Source organism: Chiloscyllium plagiosum, unplaced genomic scaffold (genome assembly GCF_037043375.1).
Source record: "Chiloscyllium plagiosum isolate Xiang-an unplaced genomic scaffold, Cpla_swu_hap1 HiC_scaffold_29, whole genome shotgun sequence".
Taxonomy (NCBI): Eukaryota; Metazoa; Chordata; class Chondrichthyes; order Orectolobiformes; family Hemiscylliidae; genus Chiloscyllium; species Chiloscyllium plagiosum.
The window spans coordinates 7,718,370-7,735,374 of record NW_028270167.1 but is presented as its reverse complement, the minus strand read 5'-3'; the positions used below and the strand labels follow the sequence as shown (position 1 = coordinate 7,735,374).

At 41.6% G+C, this 17,005-nt stretch overlaps 1 protein-coding gene across 5 annotated transcripts in view; it reads right to left on the bottom strand.

The window, feature by feature from the left end:
• The window catches only part of zbtb16a (zinc finger and BTB domain containing 16a), a 276,188-nt gene that overhangs the window by 145,952 nt on the left and 113,231 nt on the right, over positions 1-17,005 (bottom strand). For all 5 annotated transcript variants that reach the window (XM_043676535.2, XM_043676534.2, XM_043676533.2 and 2 more), the window contains exon 3: positions 14,072-14,169. In XM_043676535.2, the coding sequence (XP_043532470.1) occupies positions 14,072-14,169 (98 nt within the window). The remainder of the gene's footprint in view (positions 1-14,071; positions 14,170-17,005) is intronic.

Sequence of the window (17,005 nt, the reverse complement as noted above, 5' to 3'; positions counted from 1 at the left end):
GGGTTCAATTCTAATCTCGGGCTACTGTGTGTGGAGTTTGCACATTCTCCCCATATCTGCGTGGGTTTGCTCCTGTTTCCTCCCACAATCCAAAGATGTGCAGTTTAGATGAATTAGCCATGCTATATTGTCCATTGTGTTCAGGGATGTGTAGTTTAGGTGCTTGAATCAGGAATAAACATAGGGAAATGGTTCTGGGTGGGATACTCGTCGGAGAGTCAGTGTGGACTTGTTGGACTGAAGGGCCTGTTCCCACGCATTAGGGATTCTAATTCTAAAAAAAAAGTATTTAGTGCTTTAATACAATCCAAAACTAGAAAATTTTCAACTGGCACCCAGTGTCTTCTGAGGGGATGCTGCACTGGTTGAAGTAGAGTTGTGTATTTTTTTTAAATGGAATCTACTTCATAGTGATCATAAAGATCCCATGGGATGACAAAGGGGAGAGAATTCTCTCCCAGCATCCTGGCAAACATTCCATCTCCAACCAACATTGATAATGATCTGGTTTGTCAAGACTTGTTGGATCTTGCCTTGTGCCAAATAGTGAAAACATTTACATAATAACAGCGCTGCATCTGAGGGCAAACTGTGACATTTCCAAAAAACCTCAGGCACTATACCAATGTTAATCTCTCTGTCTAAACAGAGAAAGATTGGCATGTGTTGATAAGGACTTTGTTTTCCATATTGATTCAAATTTGAAGGACAGTGCAGCAGAAGTTACATTACAGCCAACATCAAGGCTACCCTATGCTAGTTCCTCTTCAAAACCTGCCCACAGACCAGAATCGGTGTTCTCTCTTCCTCATACACAGTGTTAGGGTTTGTTAAAAATCTATCCTTAATGTCTCCCAAGTACAACTCTCCAATCCAAGTCTTTTTGAACATTCTTTCACTGATTAGCTTCACTGGACAAAACCAACGTTTGTTGCTCATCCCCAATTGCCCTCAAATGGAATGGTTTGCTAAGCCAGTAGAAGGCAACAATTTAATTGCTGTGGGTCTGGAATCTCTTCTAGGCCAGACTGGGCAAGGCCAAAATTCTTTATCAAGGAAGCAGAGGTCATCCAGAACATGGCAGAGAAAATTCAGTCTGTGAAACCATTCAAAATTTATGTGGTCTTAGAAAACTTTCCAGTATTTTCTGTTGAAAATGCATCAGGATTAGATGAGATGCATCTAAAGAAAATGAAGGAAATGAGATTGGAAATTGGTGACACACTGGTCATAATTGTTCAGTCTTCCTTGTACTTAGGAGCAGTGCCAGAGAACTGAAGAACTACAAACGTTATCCCCTTTGTCAAAGTGTGCAAGAAACATCCAATCAAGTTAACTCTGGTGGTGGAGAAACTTCCAGAAATAATAATTTGGCATAGAGGACAAAGACAGCTTTAATTAGACAGCACCAGTATGGATTGCATCAGGAAAACAATGGTTAACAAATTTATAAGTTTTTTTTATATAAAGGAGGTGACAGTGTTGATTGCCTTAATGCTGGACATGAAAGGCACTTGATATAGTGCTACACAGACTTATGGTCAAAGTTAGAGCTCTCGGACTAAAAGGGAACAGCAATAATATGGTTTACAAGATTGGCTGACTCTCAAAAAAAATGGTGAGTGGGTTTTTTTGGGTTGGACTAAGTTTTGTACAGAAATTTCTCTGGCATCCATATTGGAACCTTTGCGTTTCTCGATACATATTAACAATGATACCACGGTGACAGGAAACATTTCAAAGTTTGCAGATAAACAAACCGTGGAAGTATTATAAACTGTGAGAACAGTGTAGAACTTCAAAAAGACATTTAAAAATGAACAGACAGGTGGCAAATGGAATTCAATGCAGTGAATGTAATGGTATATTTTTGGTCAAACGATTACATACAGAGTACAAAGTAAAAGGTACTACTTTTAAAGGTGTGCATGCTCAGGAAGATCTGATGTCATTAAAGGTGGAGAGACAGGTAAACAGAGCAGTTATTAAACATACACTATTGAAAGGCTTCATAAATAGGGCCACAGAGTACAAGAGCAAGAAGCTTATGGTGAATCTATAGAAAACATAAGTTAGATCTCAGCTAGAGTGTTGTGTAGAGTTCTGGGTCATACTTCAGGAAGGATGTGAAACTGATGGAGAAAGTGCTGAAGAGGTTTACAAGAATGGCTCCTAAAAACAAAAACATCAGTTCTGAGGATAGATTGGAGAATTTGGGACTGTTTTCCATGGAGAGGACAATTGATAGAAGTTTTCAAAAACCATGTTTGGTCTGGAGTGTAGATGGGAAGAAACTATTTCTACTTGTCAAAATCAAGAACAAGCAAGCACAGATTCGAAGCAATTTGCAAATTTAAGAAGGAAAAAATGTTTTCAATCGAGGCATTCAAGAGGGTTTTACATAATTATGTGAATAGAAACAATGTGCAAGATTACAGGAGAAATAGCCAGATTAGAGTCAGAGAGTCACAATGTTCAGTCAGGGAGAGTGAAGGATTAAATAGTTCAGACGTACTGAACAATTCCTAAACTGCTTTGCCAAAAAGGCATGAGTGAACCAAATGGGAGTTTTAATCTTAACAACAGTACTGAGATTAGCTTACAATTCCAGGCTTATTAACTAAATTTCAATTCCACCAGCTACCAGGGTAGAACTTAATGCAAGTTTCTACAGCATTACTCTGGGGTTCTCCTTTACCAGTCCAGTGACATTACCATTACATCACCACTGTTCCCACTCTACTCAATTTTCATAATCTCTTGTGCTGTGGCCTTCACTCAAACTTCTCAAAAAAAAAACACATATGAGGAGGATTCAGATGCCTTATATTTTGCAAAATAGTGGCAAAAGTTGGATCCTCTCCAAATTAAAGGCCCAAAGTTAATGACTCCAGCTCCACAGACACCTTGTGGAGTCACTCAGTTAAGGCAGTTCTGTTTCAGTTCAGGACCAACGTCCCAAGTTGCGATCTTAACCCATTAAGTGAGAAACTTGAGTGAAGGGACAGACTGCAGGAACAGGAGAAAAGGATAGGAGAAACAAGACAACCCAATAGCCTGAGGTACAGGACCTGTTTGGGGAACCATTGAGAGAGAGGGTTTTATTTTATTTTTAATCTAGCATTTCTTTTAAAGTTTAATGTTTAGTGAATTACAAAATTAAGTTCGGAGAAGTTATCTTTGATTATGCTTTAAGACAGGGTGTACCAGATCAGAGAGAAGCTGTAGCTAGTTACTTAATTTAATCTATGTTTTGTTTGAAAGAGCAAATCAATCATTTTCAGAAAGTATAAATAGAGACTGTAAGAGATTGTGTGGTGCAGCGGTGGCTGGACCAATAAGCCTAGGTTCAAACCTCATCTGCCTCTGGAGGTTTGTTACAGCATGACTTAACAGCTTCGTGAAAGAAATATCTAAATAGAAGCCTCCCTAAGTGCTGCCTTGTCAACACAAAGTGCTGCTTTGGTCAGTCTGTTAAGTGGGAGTTTCTTAACTACACAAGAGCTCAGGAGGGGTGGGGGAGGTGAAAGAAATGTTCTTTTCTTCTTCCACGTTCAGCGTTCCACCATTGGCTCTTTCTTAACTCCAAGTGAAGGAGCAGGTTCTCGAATACTGGTCAGTTTTCAACTCTGCCAGTTGTAATCATTAGTTCTTAAAGGTTGCAAAATGGCAGGTCAGCTTGACCGAGTGGAGCGTACATCCTGTAGTGCATGTGAAGTCACAGACACATGACACATTCCAGGTGCAGGTTTCAAAATTCAGCAGCGGCTGAAGTCACCTCCACATATCCAGGAGCCAGAGGATGACATGGATCACTATGAGATCACAGGGTCTCTGGACTAATAGTCAAGCAATAATACTGCTCGGCCATTGGCTTCTTTCTGGTGCAGAGGTCAAATACCTCGGGAACACACTTAAGAAGCTGGTAGAAGAATTAAAAGTTTCACCCAGAGGGTGACGAGTGTCTCGAGTTCACTGTCCAGTTTGATGGTCGAGACAAAACCCTCAGTTAATCTGAAAAGGAATCTGGCCCTGACCCGAAGCATTGGAACTAGCAAGGTGGTGGATCAGGGATCAGAAACTGAGATGAAAATCAATGTCTACTTTATTCAGTCAGCACAGTCACAGTGGTTGAATGGCCTCTTCCTGTGCTGTCACTTTTCAATCATACTATGGACACTTCTTAAGCTTGGTCCATCAAATCCACACTGGTCCACTGTACAGCAGGCCGGTCAATCATATTCTCCCAGCATCTCTATAACCCTGGAAGATTATTTCTGCTCAATGTCTTTGCAGGTAGTTCTTCTTTAACATGATGGTTGTATTCTTATGCAACCCCGCATTATAAAAACGTTGCACTTAGTGTTCATCATTTGGAGATGCTGGTGTTGGACTGAGGTGTACAAACTTACAAAACACACTGTTGTGTGATTTTTAACTTTGTGCACTTAGTGTTGGAGATGTAATCACATTATAGCCAACACACGTTGTAAAATTTCGCACTTTAGAAACAGTGTTCCCAATCGTCAATTTGCGTTAACAAAATGCCTGTTATAGCAGAATAACTTGTACCAAACTGCCTTTTGAGTTCATTGACTGTACCGACTTTCACCAACTTCGGAAGCAGAAACATTCCAGGTCATTTACGTCAATGTGACTCATTTGGATAAGAGTATCATTAGACAATACAATTGATGCTATAGACTTCAATATGCTATTCTATTTGCTTGATACTTGTCAGAATTGATGAAAATCAAAACTTTCAAAGCTTGGCAACAATTCTGTACTTTCAAAACCTGAATTCAAACATTGATAGGAACTTACCCAAGCATGACCAGGTCATTTGAATGTTTCTCCCCCTCACCAAATAAATGTGGTCATTGGTGCGCATAGGTACACATAGGATTTCCAAACTTTGACCCAGCAATAGTGAAGGAACATTGACATAGTTCCAACTTTCCATCCATTGATTCCATCTACACTTCGATACCTCAGATAGGCAACCATCATCATCAAAGACCTCTCCAACCCTGGTTATCTCTTCCAACATCTTCTGTTTGGCAAAAGATACAAAAGCTTAAACACACATACCAATTTCAAGAACAGCTTCTTTCCCGCTGTTATTAGACTTCCGAATGGACATCACAAATTTCAAATCTAATGTTGATCTTGCTTTCTGTGTACCTTCTTTGCAGCCATAACTCTGTATGCCTTGCCCTGTTCAACAACCCTATGATTTTGGTATGGCATGATCTCCCTGTACTGCACACAAACCAAAACGTTTCATTTTACTTACGTACATGTGACAATAATAAATCTAATCAAAAGTCAGGATGGTGTGGGGTGCCTGGGAGGAACCTTAAGGGAGGGGCATGGATAGGATAAATAGACAAACTCCTTTCCCTGGGGTCAGGGAGTCCAGAACTAGAGGGCATAGTTAAGTTTGAGAGGGGAAAGATATGAAAAGGACCGAAGGGCAACTTTTTCATGCAGAAGCTGGTATATGTATGGAATGAGCTGTCAGAGGAAGTGGTGGAGGCTGGTACAACTGCAACATTTAAGAGGCATTTGGATGGGTATATGAATAGGAAGGGTTTGGAGGGATATGGGCCAGGTGCTGGCAGGTGGGACTAGATTGGGTTGGGATATCTGGTCGGCATGGACAGGTTGGACGGAAGGGTCTGTTTCCATGCTGTACATCTCTATGATTCTATGATTACTGAAAGTAATAAGTGTAAGTGGTGTGAAGAAAATTGAAATGGGTTTGGCCATCTGAAATTATATGGAGAAGGAAGGAGAAGGTAGGTTTTAATTAACTCTATTTGCCACTTGAGGAAAATGAGAGAAAGCAGGAGACGTAATGAGTCTTCATTTCCAGATACCATATGGAAGGTGTAGTCAGTAGCAAAGAGTACAGAAAAGCTGCAGCCAGAATAATTCCCAAAAAGATAAAGAAATATTTTAAGGAGAAAACAGCTGCTTGATGCCCAAAAGGCAAATCAGAGAATCTTCCCTTCAAATAAAACACATGTAACAACCTCAAACGTGAACAAGAGGTAGCTAATCATTTCCAAAAACTTACTAAGCCTTCAGATTTTCAGAATTTCAAATGACGTTGCCACAAGTAATCGAGCTGAAGCCATTTTTTTCCTTCCTTCTTAAAGGGATATGGTGTCTCTGCCAAGGTCAACCTTTGGTGCCCACCTCCCATTACCTTTGAACTGAATGGCCTTCACAGCCGTTTAACAGACCAGTGCCAAGTCAACCACATTGTTCTGGAGCCAAATGTAGGTCAGACCAGGAAAGGACAGCAAATTTCCGACACTGAAGGACAATAGTGAACTTGATGAGTATTTACGTCAATGGATGGTAGTTTTATGAAATCTAATCTCCAAGAGCAGTTTTATTAGTAGAACTCAAATCCCAACAGCTACTTTTGCATCTTTTGAACCCATACTTCTAGAGCACTGGCCTGGCCAGTGAATCACCTGCCCAGCTAATGGATGATTGAGCCAGTGACACTATGGTTATGCCACCACCTCCCATGGGAAATGCTATTGTAAAACTATATATCACTCTCAACAGGATTGGACTCAAGACACCAAACCTCTTGACAACAGGAACGGGGCAGACCACTCAGGCAGTCAGGCTTACCCCACTATTCAATGCCTTTTACCCATTCCATGCCCATAGCTACCCACTGATGATCAGAAGTCTATCAATCTCTACCTTAAACATACTCAAATACTGAGTTTCCATAGTCATTGGTGGTCAGAAATTCCAAGATTCACAACCCTCTTAGTAAAAACATGTCCCATCTCAGACCCATGTGGCATCTGCCTTATTTTTAAATTATGCCACCTAGTTCAAGATTCCCTAGCAAGTTCAGTTTGCCAATTCTCTATTCATAGGACAATCCCAACATCCCGGGAACAAGTCAGATGAATCTTTTTTGTACTCGCTCTGTCGCAATAATATGTTTCCCTGGGATAAGGAGACTAAAATTCGCACAGTGCTCCAAGTGTAGTCTCACCAAGTTCGTATACATTTGAAGCAAGCCTTCACTACTCCTTACTCAAATCCTCTTGCAAGAAAAAAATTTGCTTTCCTAATAGCTCGCTGCACCTGCATGTTAGTCTTCAGTAATTTATTGAAGATCTTTTGTATATCTAAACATTCCAACCTCTCACCAAGAATTACTCTGCACATCTGTTTCTCCTGAAGTGAATAACCTCATCTTTTCACATTATATTCAATCTGCCAGGTTCTTGCCCATTCACCAAGTGTCAAAATCCTCCTGAAATAATTTGCATGTCCCTCACACAACAGATATTCCCGATTAACTTGTATCAGCCACAAATTTGGAAATATTACATTTGGTGTTCACCTCCAAATGAATGTACTGTACTGTAAATAGCTGGGGCTGAGAGCAACAATTTTTGTGGTGCCCTACTCGCTTCAGTCTGCCAACGTGACAATGATCCATTCATTCCTACGGCTTTCCATCAGTCAACAAGTTATTAATCCATGTCAACACATTACCTCCTATCCCATGTGCTTTAACTTTCCAAACCCCACCAACTGTGGGCAACATTATCAAAAAACCTGAATAATAAGTTCACTGCATCCAGCAGCTCTCCTTTGTGAAATGCGTTCATAATATATTCATGGACCTCCAGGTTCATCAAACAACTCCCCATTCACAAATCCGTGTTGACTACACCCAGTCAGGTGCCCATGTATCCCATCCTTTATAACAGATTGTACAATTTCCCAACTGGTGTAATGCTAACATGTCTGTGGTCGATGAGTTTCTCTCTCATTCCATTCTTGAACAGGGATATACATTTGCTACTTTCCAACCTGCAGAAACTATTCTCGAATCTAGAATCAATTACCTCTATAGCCACCTCCTGCAATTTCTGGCATGCAGAGCATCAGATCCTAAGAATTTATCAACCTTCAGCTCCATTAACTTCTCTAGTTCAACCATCTTGCGAATGCTAATTTCCTTCAATTCCTTTCTCCCCACTCAGTTGGATCTCTAGTTTCGGGAGATGTCTGGTATTGTCCTCAGCAAAAACAGGTGCAAAGCTACCCTGCCATTTCGCTAGGCCCATGATACATTCTCCAGACTCTGCCTGCAATGGACTTATACTTCTCAAAGCCAAAATGTTTCCTTTTTATGTACCTATGAGGTTTGTGCTGCGAGGTTGCATTGATATCCTACTCTCCTTCTCCGGATCTGTTGCTTGGTCCTCCTTTGTTGTATTCCATAAACCTCCCATACCTCAGAATCACTAGTGAGTTTTGAGAAGATTAGTAGCTCATGTTGGGATTCTGGATGTAAGTTTGCTCGCTGAGCTGGAAGGTTCATTTTCAGACATTTCGTCACCTTACTAGTTATCATCATCAATGAGCCTCTGAATGAAGCACTGGTGTCATAGTGACCCACTTTATATTTGTGTTTATGTTTCCTTGGGTTGGTGATGTCATTTCCTGTTGTGATGTCAGTTCTTGTGGCGGTGTCATTTCCTGTTCTTTTTCTCAAGGGGTGGTAGATGGGGTCCAAGTCAATGTGTTTGTTGATAGAGTTCCAGTTCGAATGCGATGCTTCTAGGAATTCTCATGCATGTCTCTGTTTGGCTTGTCCTAGGATGGATGTGTTTTCCCAGTCAAAGTGGTGTCCTTCCTCATCCATATGACAGGATATGCATGAGAGTGGGTCATGTCTTTTAGTGGCTCGTTGATGTTCATGTATCCTGTTGGCTAGTTTTCTGCCTGTTTGTCCAATGTAGGGTTTGTTAAAGTTCTTACAAGTTATTTTGTAAATGACATTAGTTTTGCTTCTTGTCTATATGGAGTCTTTCAAGTTCATTAGCTGTAATTTTAGTGTGTTGGTAGAAACCACCACACTAGGCTACCATGATGCCAAGGTGTCTGAGTAGTCTGGCAGTCATTTCTGAGATGCCTTTGATGGAGGGGAGAGTGGCTTGGGTTTCTGTATGCATTTTATCTGTTTATTTGGGTTTGTTGCCGAGGAATCAGCAGACTGTGTCCATTGGGTACCTGTTCTTTTTGAATACACTGTTTAGGTAGTTTTCCTCTGCTCTGTGTAGTTCCTCTGTGCTGCAGTGTGTGGTGGCTCATTGAAATAATGTTCTAATGCAGCTTCGTTTGTGGATGTTGGGATGATTGCCTCTGTAGTTCAATATTTGGTCCGGATGTGTTGTTTACCTGTAGACGCTAGTTGAAAGTTCCCCATTGGCTATTCGCTCTACTGCAACATCTGGGAATCGCAGTTTGTTGTTGTTTTCCTCCCCGTTAGTGAATTTTATGCTAATAAGGATATTATTGATGGTCCTGAAGGTTTCCTCTAGTTTGTTTCGTTTAGTGATGACAAGGTGTCACCCACATAGTGGACCCAAAGTTAAGGTTGGATGGTTGTTCAAGTCCCTGCATTACTGCCTCTGCTGAGATTGGAAATCCCGCGAGTGTTCCATTTGTTTAATTGTAGGTTTTGTTATTGACAGTGCCAAGACATAGATGATACTGTCCTTGCTGATGAAGTTGGTAGTGTTTGATGTATGTCTTTGGTTCTTCCAACAGTGTAGTCAGTGTTTCCTTGGCCAAGTTAATGTTGATGGATGTGAACAGGGCTGTTACGTCAAAGGAGACCATTATTTCATCCTCTTCTATCTTGGTGTCTTTGATGTTCAGAAATTCTTGGGTGGAGTGGATGGAGTGGTGACAGTCCTCGACCAAGTGTTTTAGTCTTTGGTGTAGCTCCTTGGCTAATCTGTACGTTGGTGTTCCAGGTAGTGAGACTATAGGTCTGAGGGGGGGGGTTACTGGTTTGTGAATTTTGGGTAATCTGTAGAAGCGTGGTGTGTATGGTAAGGAAATGTCTAAAAATGAACCTTCTAGCTCAGCGAGCAAACATTCAGAACCTCAGAATCACTGCTATTGATGGCAACTTTATAGGCCTTCTTTTATGCTTATTCAATGCTGAATTTTGGCCACAGTTGAATGACTTTTCATGGATTTTTTCTTCTTGAAGGAATGCATGGGAATATACAGAACATATGGAATGTGTGGTTGCTGTAAACCATTTAATATTCTTTAATGTCTATCCATTGCCTATGTACAGTCACACCTTTTAATGCATTTTCCAAAACTATCTGAACTAATTTGTGTTTCATATCTTTATAATTGCCCCTATTCAAATTTAACACTCTTGCATCAGAGTGAACCACCTCCTTTGCAACAATGTCTGAATTCTATCATATTGTGATCACTCATCCCCTAGGTTCTTTTCAAGAAAATGGTTAACTCGTCCTTCTACATTATACAATAATAGATCAAAAATAGCCTGTCCTCCAGTTGGTTCTACATACTACTCCAAGAAAAAACCCCAGCTCTAACACACATCAGAAACACACTGCTTTAGTGCTCAATTCGTTTACGCAGTCTGTATGCAGATCAAAGTCATTCATGACAACTGTTAGTCATGCTACATACTTCAATCATCTCCTGATTAATGCCAGGCCCAACCCTACCACAACTATTTGTGGCCTATTATGAACTCCAACCAATATCTACTGACCCTTGCTGTTTCGTAGTTCCACCCATTGTTCTTTTGATCTCAGAGCCTCGCTTACTAACATACTTATCCTCATCCATTATCATCAGTGCAAATTTGCTTCCTTTTTATCCCTCTTCCCCAAATGTTGACTATCCTTGAACATTCAGTACCCAGTCCTGGTCACTGTGCAGCCATATTTCTGCATTAGCAATTAGATCACACCCATCTCTCTCTATTTGTGCCTTTAGATCACTTACCTTCATGTGAATGATGCAAGCATTCAGGGAGTATCTGTAACTGTGTCTCATTAACAGCATTCCACTTTCACAATGTACTCAATGCTCAACCTTATTACTCTGTCTTCTTGTCTCCCTCCAGCTTTTCAACTTCCTGTTACCAACTTCACTGCCATTCAATTTGGCTTACCCTGGAGATTCCCACTCCCTGTTTAAATTCACCCTAAGTGCACTAACAAATTTCTAGCAAAACTCAACCCCAGTCCAGTTAAGAAGTAATCTGTCCAACTTTACAGTTCCACCTGCCCTGACCCAGAACCCATTCCCAACTCCTCACTAATCAATTCCCACTCTCCTATAGCAGCTCTCCAGTTGCACATTCAATCAATCCTCCTGGTCTCATGGATCACTAGCAATCCTGACGTTACTGTTGTTTTGAGGTCCTGCTTTTCAATTTCCTTTCTCAACCCTGAAATCTGCTTTCAGGACCTCATCCCTATTCCGTGTGTCGTTGGTACCAATGTGTGCCATAATTTCAGGCTGATTTTGTGCCCCCCACCCCACCCCCTCAGAAGAACATCTAGTGGACATTCCATGGTATCCTTCATCCTGGCACTAGGAAGGTAACACATCATTGAGAGTCATGTTTACAGCCAAATAAATGCCTTTTTGATTCCCTGGTCATTGAATCCCCTTTCATCACTAGTTTTCCATTCTCCTCCCTCCTGCTGAATCACTGGTGGTGCTCAGGGCTTGGCTGTGGATACGCTCCTGAGGAACGCTCATGCTCACGGATTTCCAAAATGGAATACGGATTAGCAAACATGATGGACTCACGGGATTCCTTATTTATCTGGTTTTCTTCAACTGCCTGGACATTGCCGTTTCCCTCTCTGGCTGTACACTTATAAAATCAGAGGTGTGACCACCTCCCTGTACATGCTATCAGTGCCATCCTTTACCTTTCTGATGTACAGCTGTTCAAGTTCAGAAACCCAGAGCTCAAGCAGCTGGTGACACTTCCCTCAAATGTGTTCATCTGGGGCATGTGGTACATCCATGACTTCACACATTCTAGATATGTACACTCAACTTGGCCTGTCTGACCTGCCATTCCATAATGCTAAAATGGCCTTAAAATAAGAATGGACTTACTATGAAAATCAAACAAATTCCTTAGAGAGGGAGAAAATAAAAGCTGAAGGTTAAATAATCCAAATACCCAACATGCACTTTACTGACCAGACAGACTGGCCAAACCTGATCACTAATCTACTTCCCCTGCACTTACAATGCCACACCTCCAAAGGTCTCAGTGCGGGTAGACTTCCCGATCCACACCTTGTTTCCTCTCCCACTCACCTTTCACTGGGGATTTTAATTCTTCCAGTAAACTTTGATTATAGTGCCACTTTTCCCCTCAGACCCAAATTCTCAGGTCTCACCCAGGAGAGGTCTCCCTCAATCTGACCACACAGCTTACCCGTTTAAATTTCATGTGGGGTGGTTGAACTATAGGGATGTGGGGGGCAGGAACGAGAAAGATAGACCAGTTGATGTTCCAGTTATTGTTTACTCTTCTTGCAACTGTGACAGCGTTTCTCAGAGATCTGTGACAGGAGGCACCAACATTGGTTTCAAAAACCAACATTAATGTTAAGCCTTTGATGAGACAGGTGTACAAAATCTAAAAAGATATCTGGACACAAAAGAGATGTTTGAACGATAAAGTAGTGGAGAAAGGATCTAGCAAAGTTAGATTCAGATGCAAAGCTTTCCACCTGAACATAAACAATAATACGTTCATTATTTTTATATTATACGAAGTACGGATATCAGTAAGTGATTTCAAAAAGGGACTGACCACATAAGACCGGTCTGCACTTGAAAAACACAAAACAGTGTCCAATGTTAGATGTGATTTCATGATTCGAATATATCTGCAAAATAATCCCAAGTGTATTAAGAATTACACTGACAACCATCTTATGACTGATTATTGGGTTCACAGTATTGTTCACTTCCATGTATTGGAAATTACATATTAATGCACAGATCCCTCTTCTTTGCTAACAGAAATTGTGCCTGTTACAAATTAACAAAATGGCAACTGCCATTTTCTGGTTCATTTCTCGGGGCAATACCTGCCTAGTTGAAATTTAACCAAAGATTAACAGTTAACTGTCAGCTATCATGTAACAGGTGCATTCTCCAAAGCAATGATTATACTAGCCAGAGTTGATATTCTGAAAAATCAGCACCCTCCTTGTACTGTAGAAGATTTTCCCTTCGACATTGGTATACTTGCAAATGTTGTGATGACTACAAGACAAAATGTTTCGGCAAAAGTATTTTTTATCAGCAATATTCAATGCATACACTTTCGGTATGGAAGGGCTGGATTCCCCAGCATGAGCATCTCTCAAAGACATATTGGTCACTGATAAACTGGAGCATGACACATTGTATTTCCTGTACCAAACCCAACTCGTCGACATCAGGATTAATGCTTCACACAAAACCCTTCGCAACTCATTTCATCGCAGCCTAACAACATATCCTTTCTTCTTCTCTTCCTCCCCCTCATATCTATAACAATTGCCTCTCATCCAATAACTGCTTTTTCTAAAAAAAATTAAAACGAATGAGAGATCTTGTCAGTGTCATTTTGGGAGCTTGCTGCATATAAGCTACGGTACAACTGCAACCACACTTGGTTTTTTTTAAAAGAAAAATTTTAAAAAGTGCGTCAGGATAAGCTGAGGTCGGGAGAAGTACTACGCGAGTGCAAATTCTTACTTCCTTCAATTACAAACATAACGTATTTGGCAAAATAAAAGGAGCAAAAGGCAGGAAAATTGCTTGTAACAGAGTTTTTGTTATTTTTTTTGTCAAACTATTAAGTACAAGTTGGTTGCCAAAAAATCAAAACTGTTTTGTTTACAGTACAGGAAACCTGCTCGCTCGTTCCTCAGACTATGACAAATTTGGCACAAGACTAACTGTACATACTGTACCCACAGGGTTGGCTGTCAGCCCAGGTTGGCCAAGTGCCAAGTCCACAACAACAAGTGTTGTCAGCCAGAACAAGCCACAGGGCAGGGAGGAGAGGGGAGTAGAGCTGAAATAGACACCGCAATGTACTGAGCACACCACAGCTAGCTTGCTTCACTTTTAAAAGAAATTGTAGGAATTCCTCTTTTATGTCGCAAAACAAGAGAGAGGGGGGCACGACGTGATCCTCTATTACCTGAATGCGAGAGCAGATGCATCCGTAGCCGTAAGCTGTCCAGGAATCTTTTACCACACAGTTCGCACCCATAGGTCCTCATACCACTGTGCAGCTTCCTGTAGAACAAGGCAGCAGGAGGAAGAGAAAATAAAAGAACATCAATAAAGTATGGTCGGAATTTGTGATTGAAGCCCATTTCATTAATCTCTTTGTAAGCACCTACAGCAGAAGCACGGCTGCTTGTATGTGTTTCCTCTTCCATTTTGGAATATAGTTACGAGCCATTTTTTAGTACACCGTAGGGGAAATGTTAAAAAAAGACATGTCAACTAATACACTTCAAAGTTGAGCAACTCCCAATTCATCATCTGAAATGGCTCCCGGCAACACATCTCAGACCTCTGCAGCTTTGGGCTTTCAGTAACTATCAGCCATGATGATGTGCTGTTGGATTCAGGGTCCAATCTCTGCAGCGGCGTGGGTTCAAATCCCACCACCAGTTTTCCAATTAATTTAGAGCCCTTGTGGTGCAGTGGTTGTGTCCATACTTCTGAACCAGGAGGCCCAGCTTCAAGCCCCACCAGCTTCAGAGGGGTGTAACAGCCTTGAGGTCAAGAGGTTAATTTTCAGAAAAAAGAAAACGAGGAATAAAAGACCAGACTTAAGCAGCCAAATGTTTACCTGTATTTAGTGGCAAGGGTAACTGCATATTGATTGGGGAGGCGATTGGACTGTTATTGCAAAGACCCAGATAATATTCTGGGGATCTGAGTTCAAATCTTGCCTCAAAAGATGGTGGAATTTGAATTCAATTTTAAAAAAAACTGGAGTTGTGTGTCTGATGTTGAGAACGAATTGATTGCAGGAAAAAACCCAACTAGTTCACCAATGCCCTGGGAATACCATCCTCACCTGGTCTGGGCTACTTAACCAACCTCTAGCCAGCGACTCCCTCATCCCTTCAATGAATTTTAAAAAGTTTATTCAAACATCTCAGATCCCCTCAGAGTCTTATCAAGGTAGATGCCAGTGCTCAGGTGCTGGGATTAGGATACATCAAGCTCCAATAACTGCACCCTCTCCCATCAGACCCACCAACGCCAAAAACCATCTGGTGCCTAGATCCATGTCCCAGATGAGAAGAGGCCTGTGATTTCTGTCCCCTATTGGAAAGGTGTTTCCTCTTGTGGGGCAAAGACATAAACTAAGGGAATCAATTTACTTCTCACTCTTAAACCTCCTACAATGGAGAGAAACAGATTTTCTTTTGCTCCCAAAAGCATTGTGGCAGAGACTCGCAAGGATGCTGGGTGTTTAAAGTTTACTCAAGATGGAGGCTGTTAGATTTTTGGTAGGTAAAGGGATTGGTCAGAGATTAATTAGGTAGGAGAGGCAGCCAGGTAAAGAGAGACCACAGCCAGAGCAGCCACAGTCTCATTGAATGGTGAAGGTGGCTCTGAGCACCAAAGGAGAAAGTGAGGACTGCAGATGCTGGAGACCAGATTGAAAAATGTGGTGCTGGAAAAACACAAGCCCGAACCGTCGATTCTCCTGCTCCTCGGATGCTGCCTGGCCTGCTGTGTTTTTCCAGCACCACATTTTTCAACTCTGAGCACCAAAGGCCTACAACCTGCACACAAGCCTCAAGTTGCTATCTCTGCTCCTGCCACTCTTTCAGAACAGCTTTCCCAGAACCAGCCATGGTGGATAGCTGTTGTATTAAAACTGATTTCAGAGCGTGGCCCCGAAAATCAAACCATAACAGACCCAAGAGCACAGCTAGGAGTTACCCAAAAGGACACAGAAGATCTGCACCAGCAGCAGACACATAGTCAGAGGGAAGCAAGGCTTAGGTTTTCTGTGCCCTGTGAACTTCACAAAAGAAAAAGGGGAGGAGACAAAGAGGAAAAACTGAAGGAACTTGCATTTGCCCAGACCTGGTCACACACCAGCACAGTACCCCAGAAGATTGACCAGCAAACAAGGTACTGTCGTTGTTTCCACAAACATCACTGCCACTATGATGTGCAGATCATGCCAGAAGCAAAGAGATAAATAACCAATTCAGATTTAGTGGTTCCAATGGGGGATAGATGCTGGGAATCTATAATTAACCTTCACATTGAGCTAACTCTCACACCCAAGTTTAACTGTTCTTGCAATACTAAAACTTCGTGTATTGTGCAACTTCCTTCCCAGACCCAGATGGAGTGCAGTTCCTGGAGGCCACCAATTCCACCTTCAGGCCCATTTGGGGTCTGCATTTGCTGCCCACATCCCATGAAACAGGGAAAAGAAGAACAAATGTTGTTTCAGCTGATCAGAGTGCAGTATGGAGCCAGCAGTATCACTCCATTCGCCAATGATGCTTAGGGGCACGCATATCCTGGGACATAAACAGAGCTTAAGTTTGTTAAAGGTTTGAATTTTGTTGTCTCACCTCATGCTATTAACCCATCCATTCTCATGCAATACAGAACATGTATGGAAATTGTTTCAAAGGAACAGCAGCATCCACAAAGTGACAGGGTTAAAGTTGCAGTGTTCACTCTTCAATTTAAGCCCAAAATCTGCATCTAAAACATCAAATACTATCTATTTAGGGCTATCAACTGTCCGGAGTGGGCCTATTGCCCCCAGGGATTGAACAGTGACCTTTAGGAGTGTGATGCTGGAAAAGCACAGCCGGTCAGGCAACATCCGAGGAGCAGGAGAATTGACGTTTCGGGCAAAAGCCCTTCATCAGGGCTTCCTGAAGGGCTTTTGCCTGAAACGTCAATTCTCCTGCTCCTCTAATGCTGCCTGACCTGCTGTGCTTTTCCAGCAACACACTCTCAACTCGAATATTCAGCATCTGCAGTCCTCACTTTCACCTTCAGGATTCAATGGAGGAAGGAATCCTGGAAGAAAAGAAATTAACAATAAAGACCACAATTAGAATGCCAGTGAAAC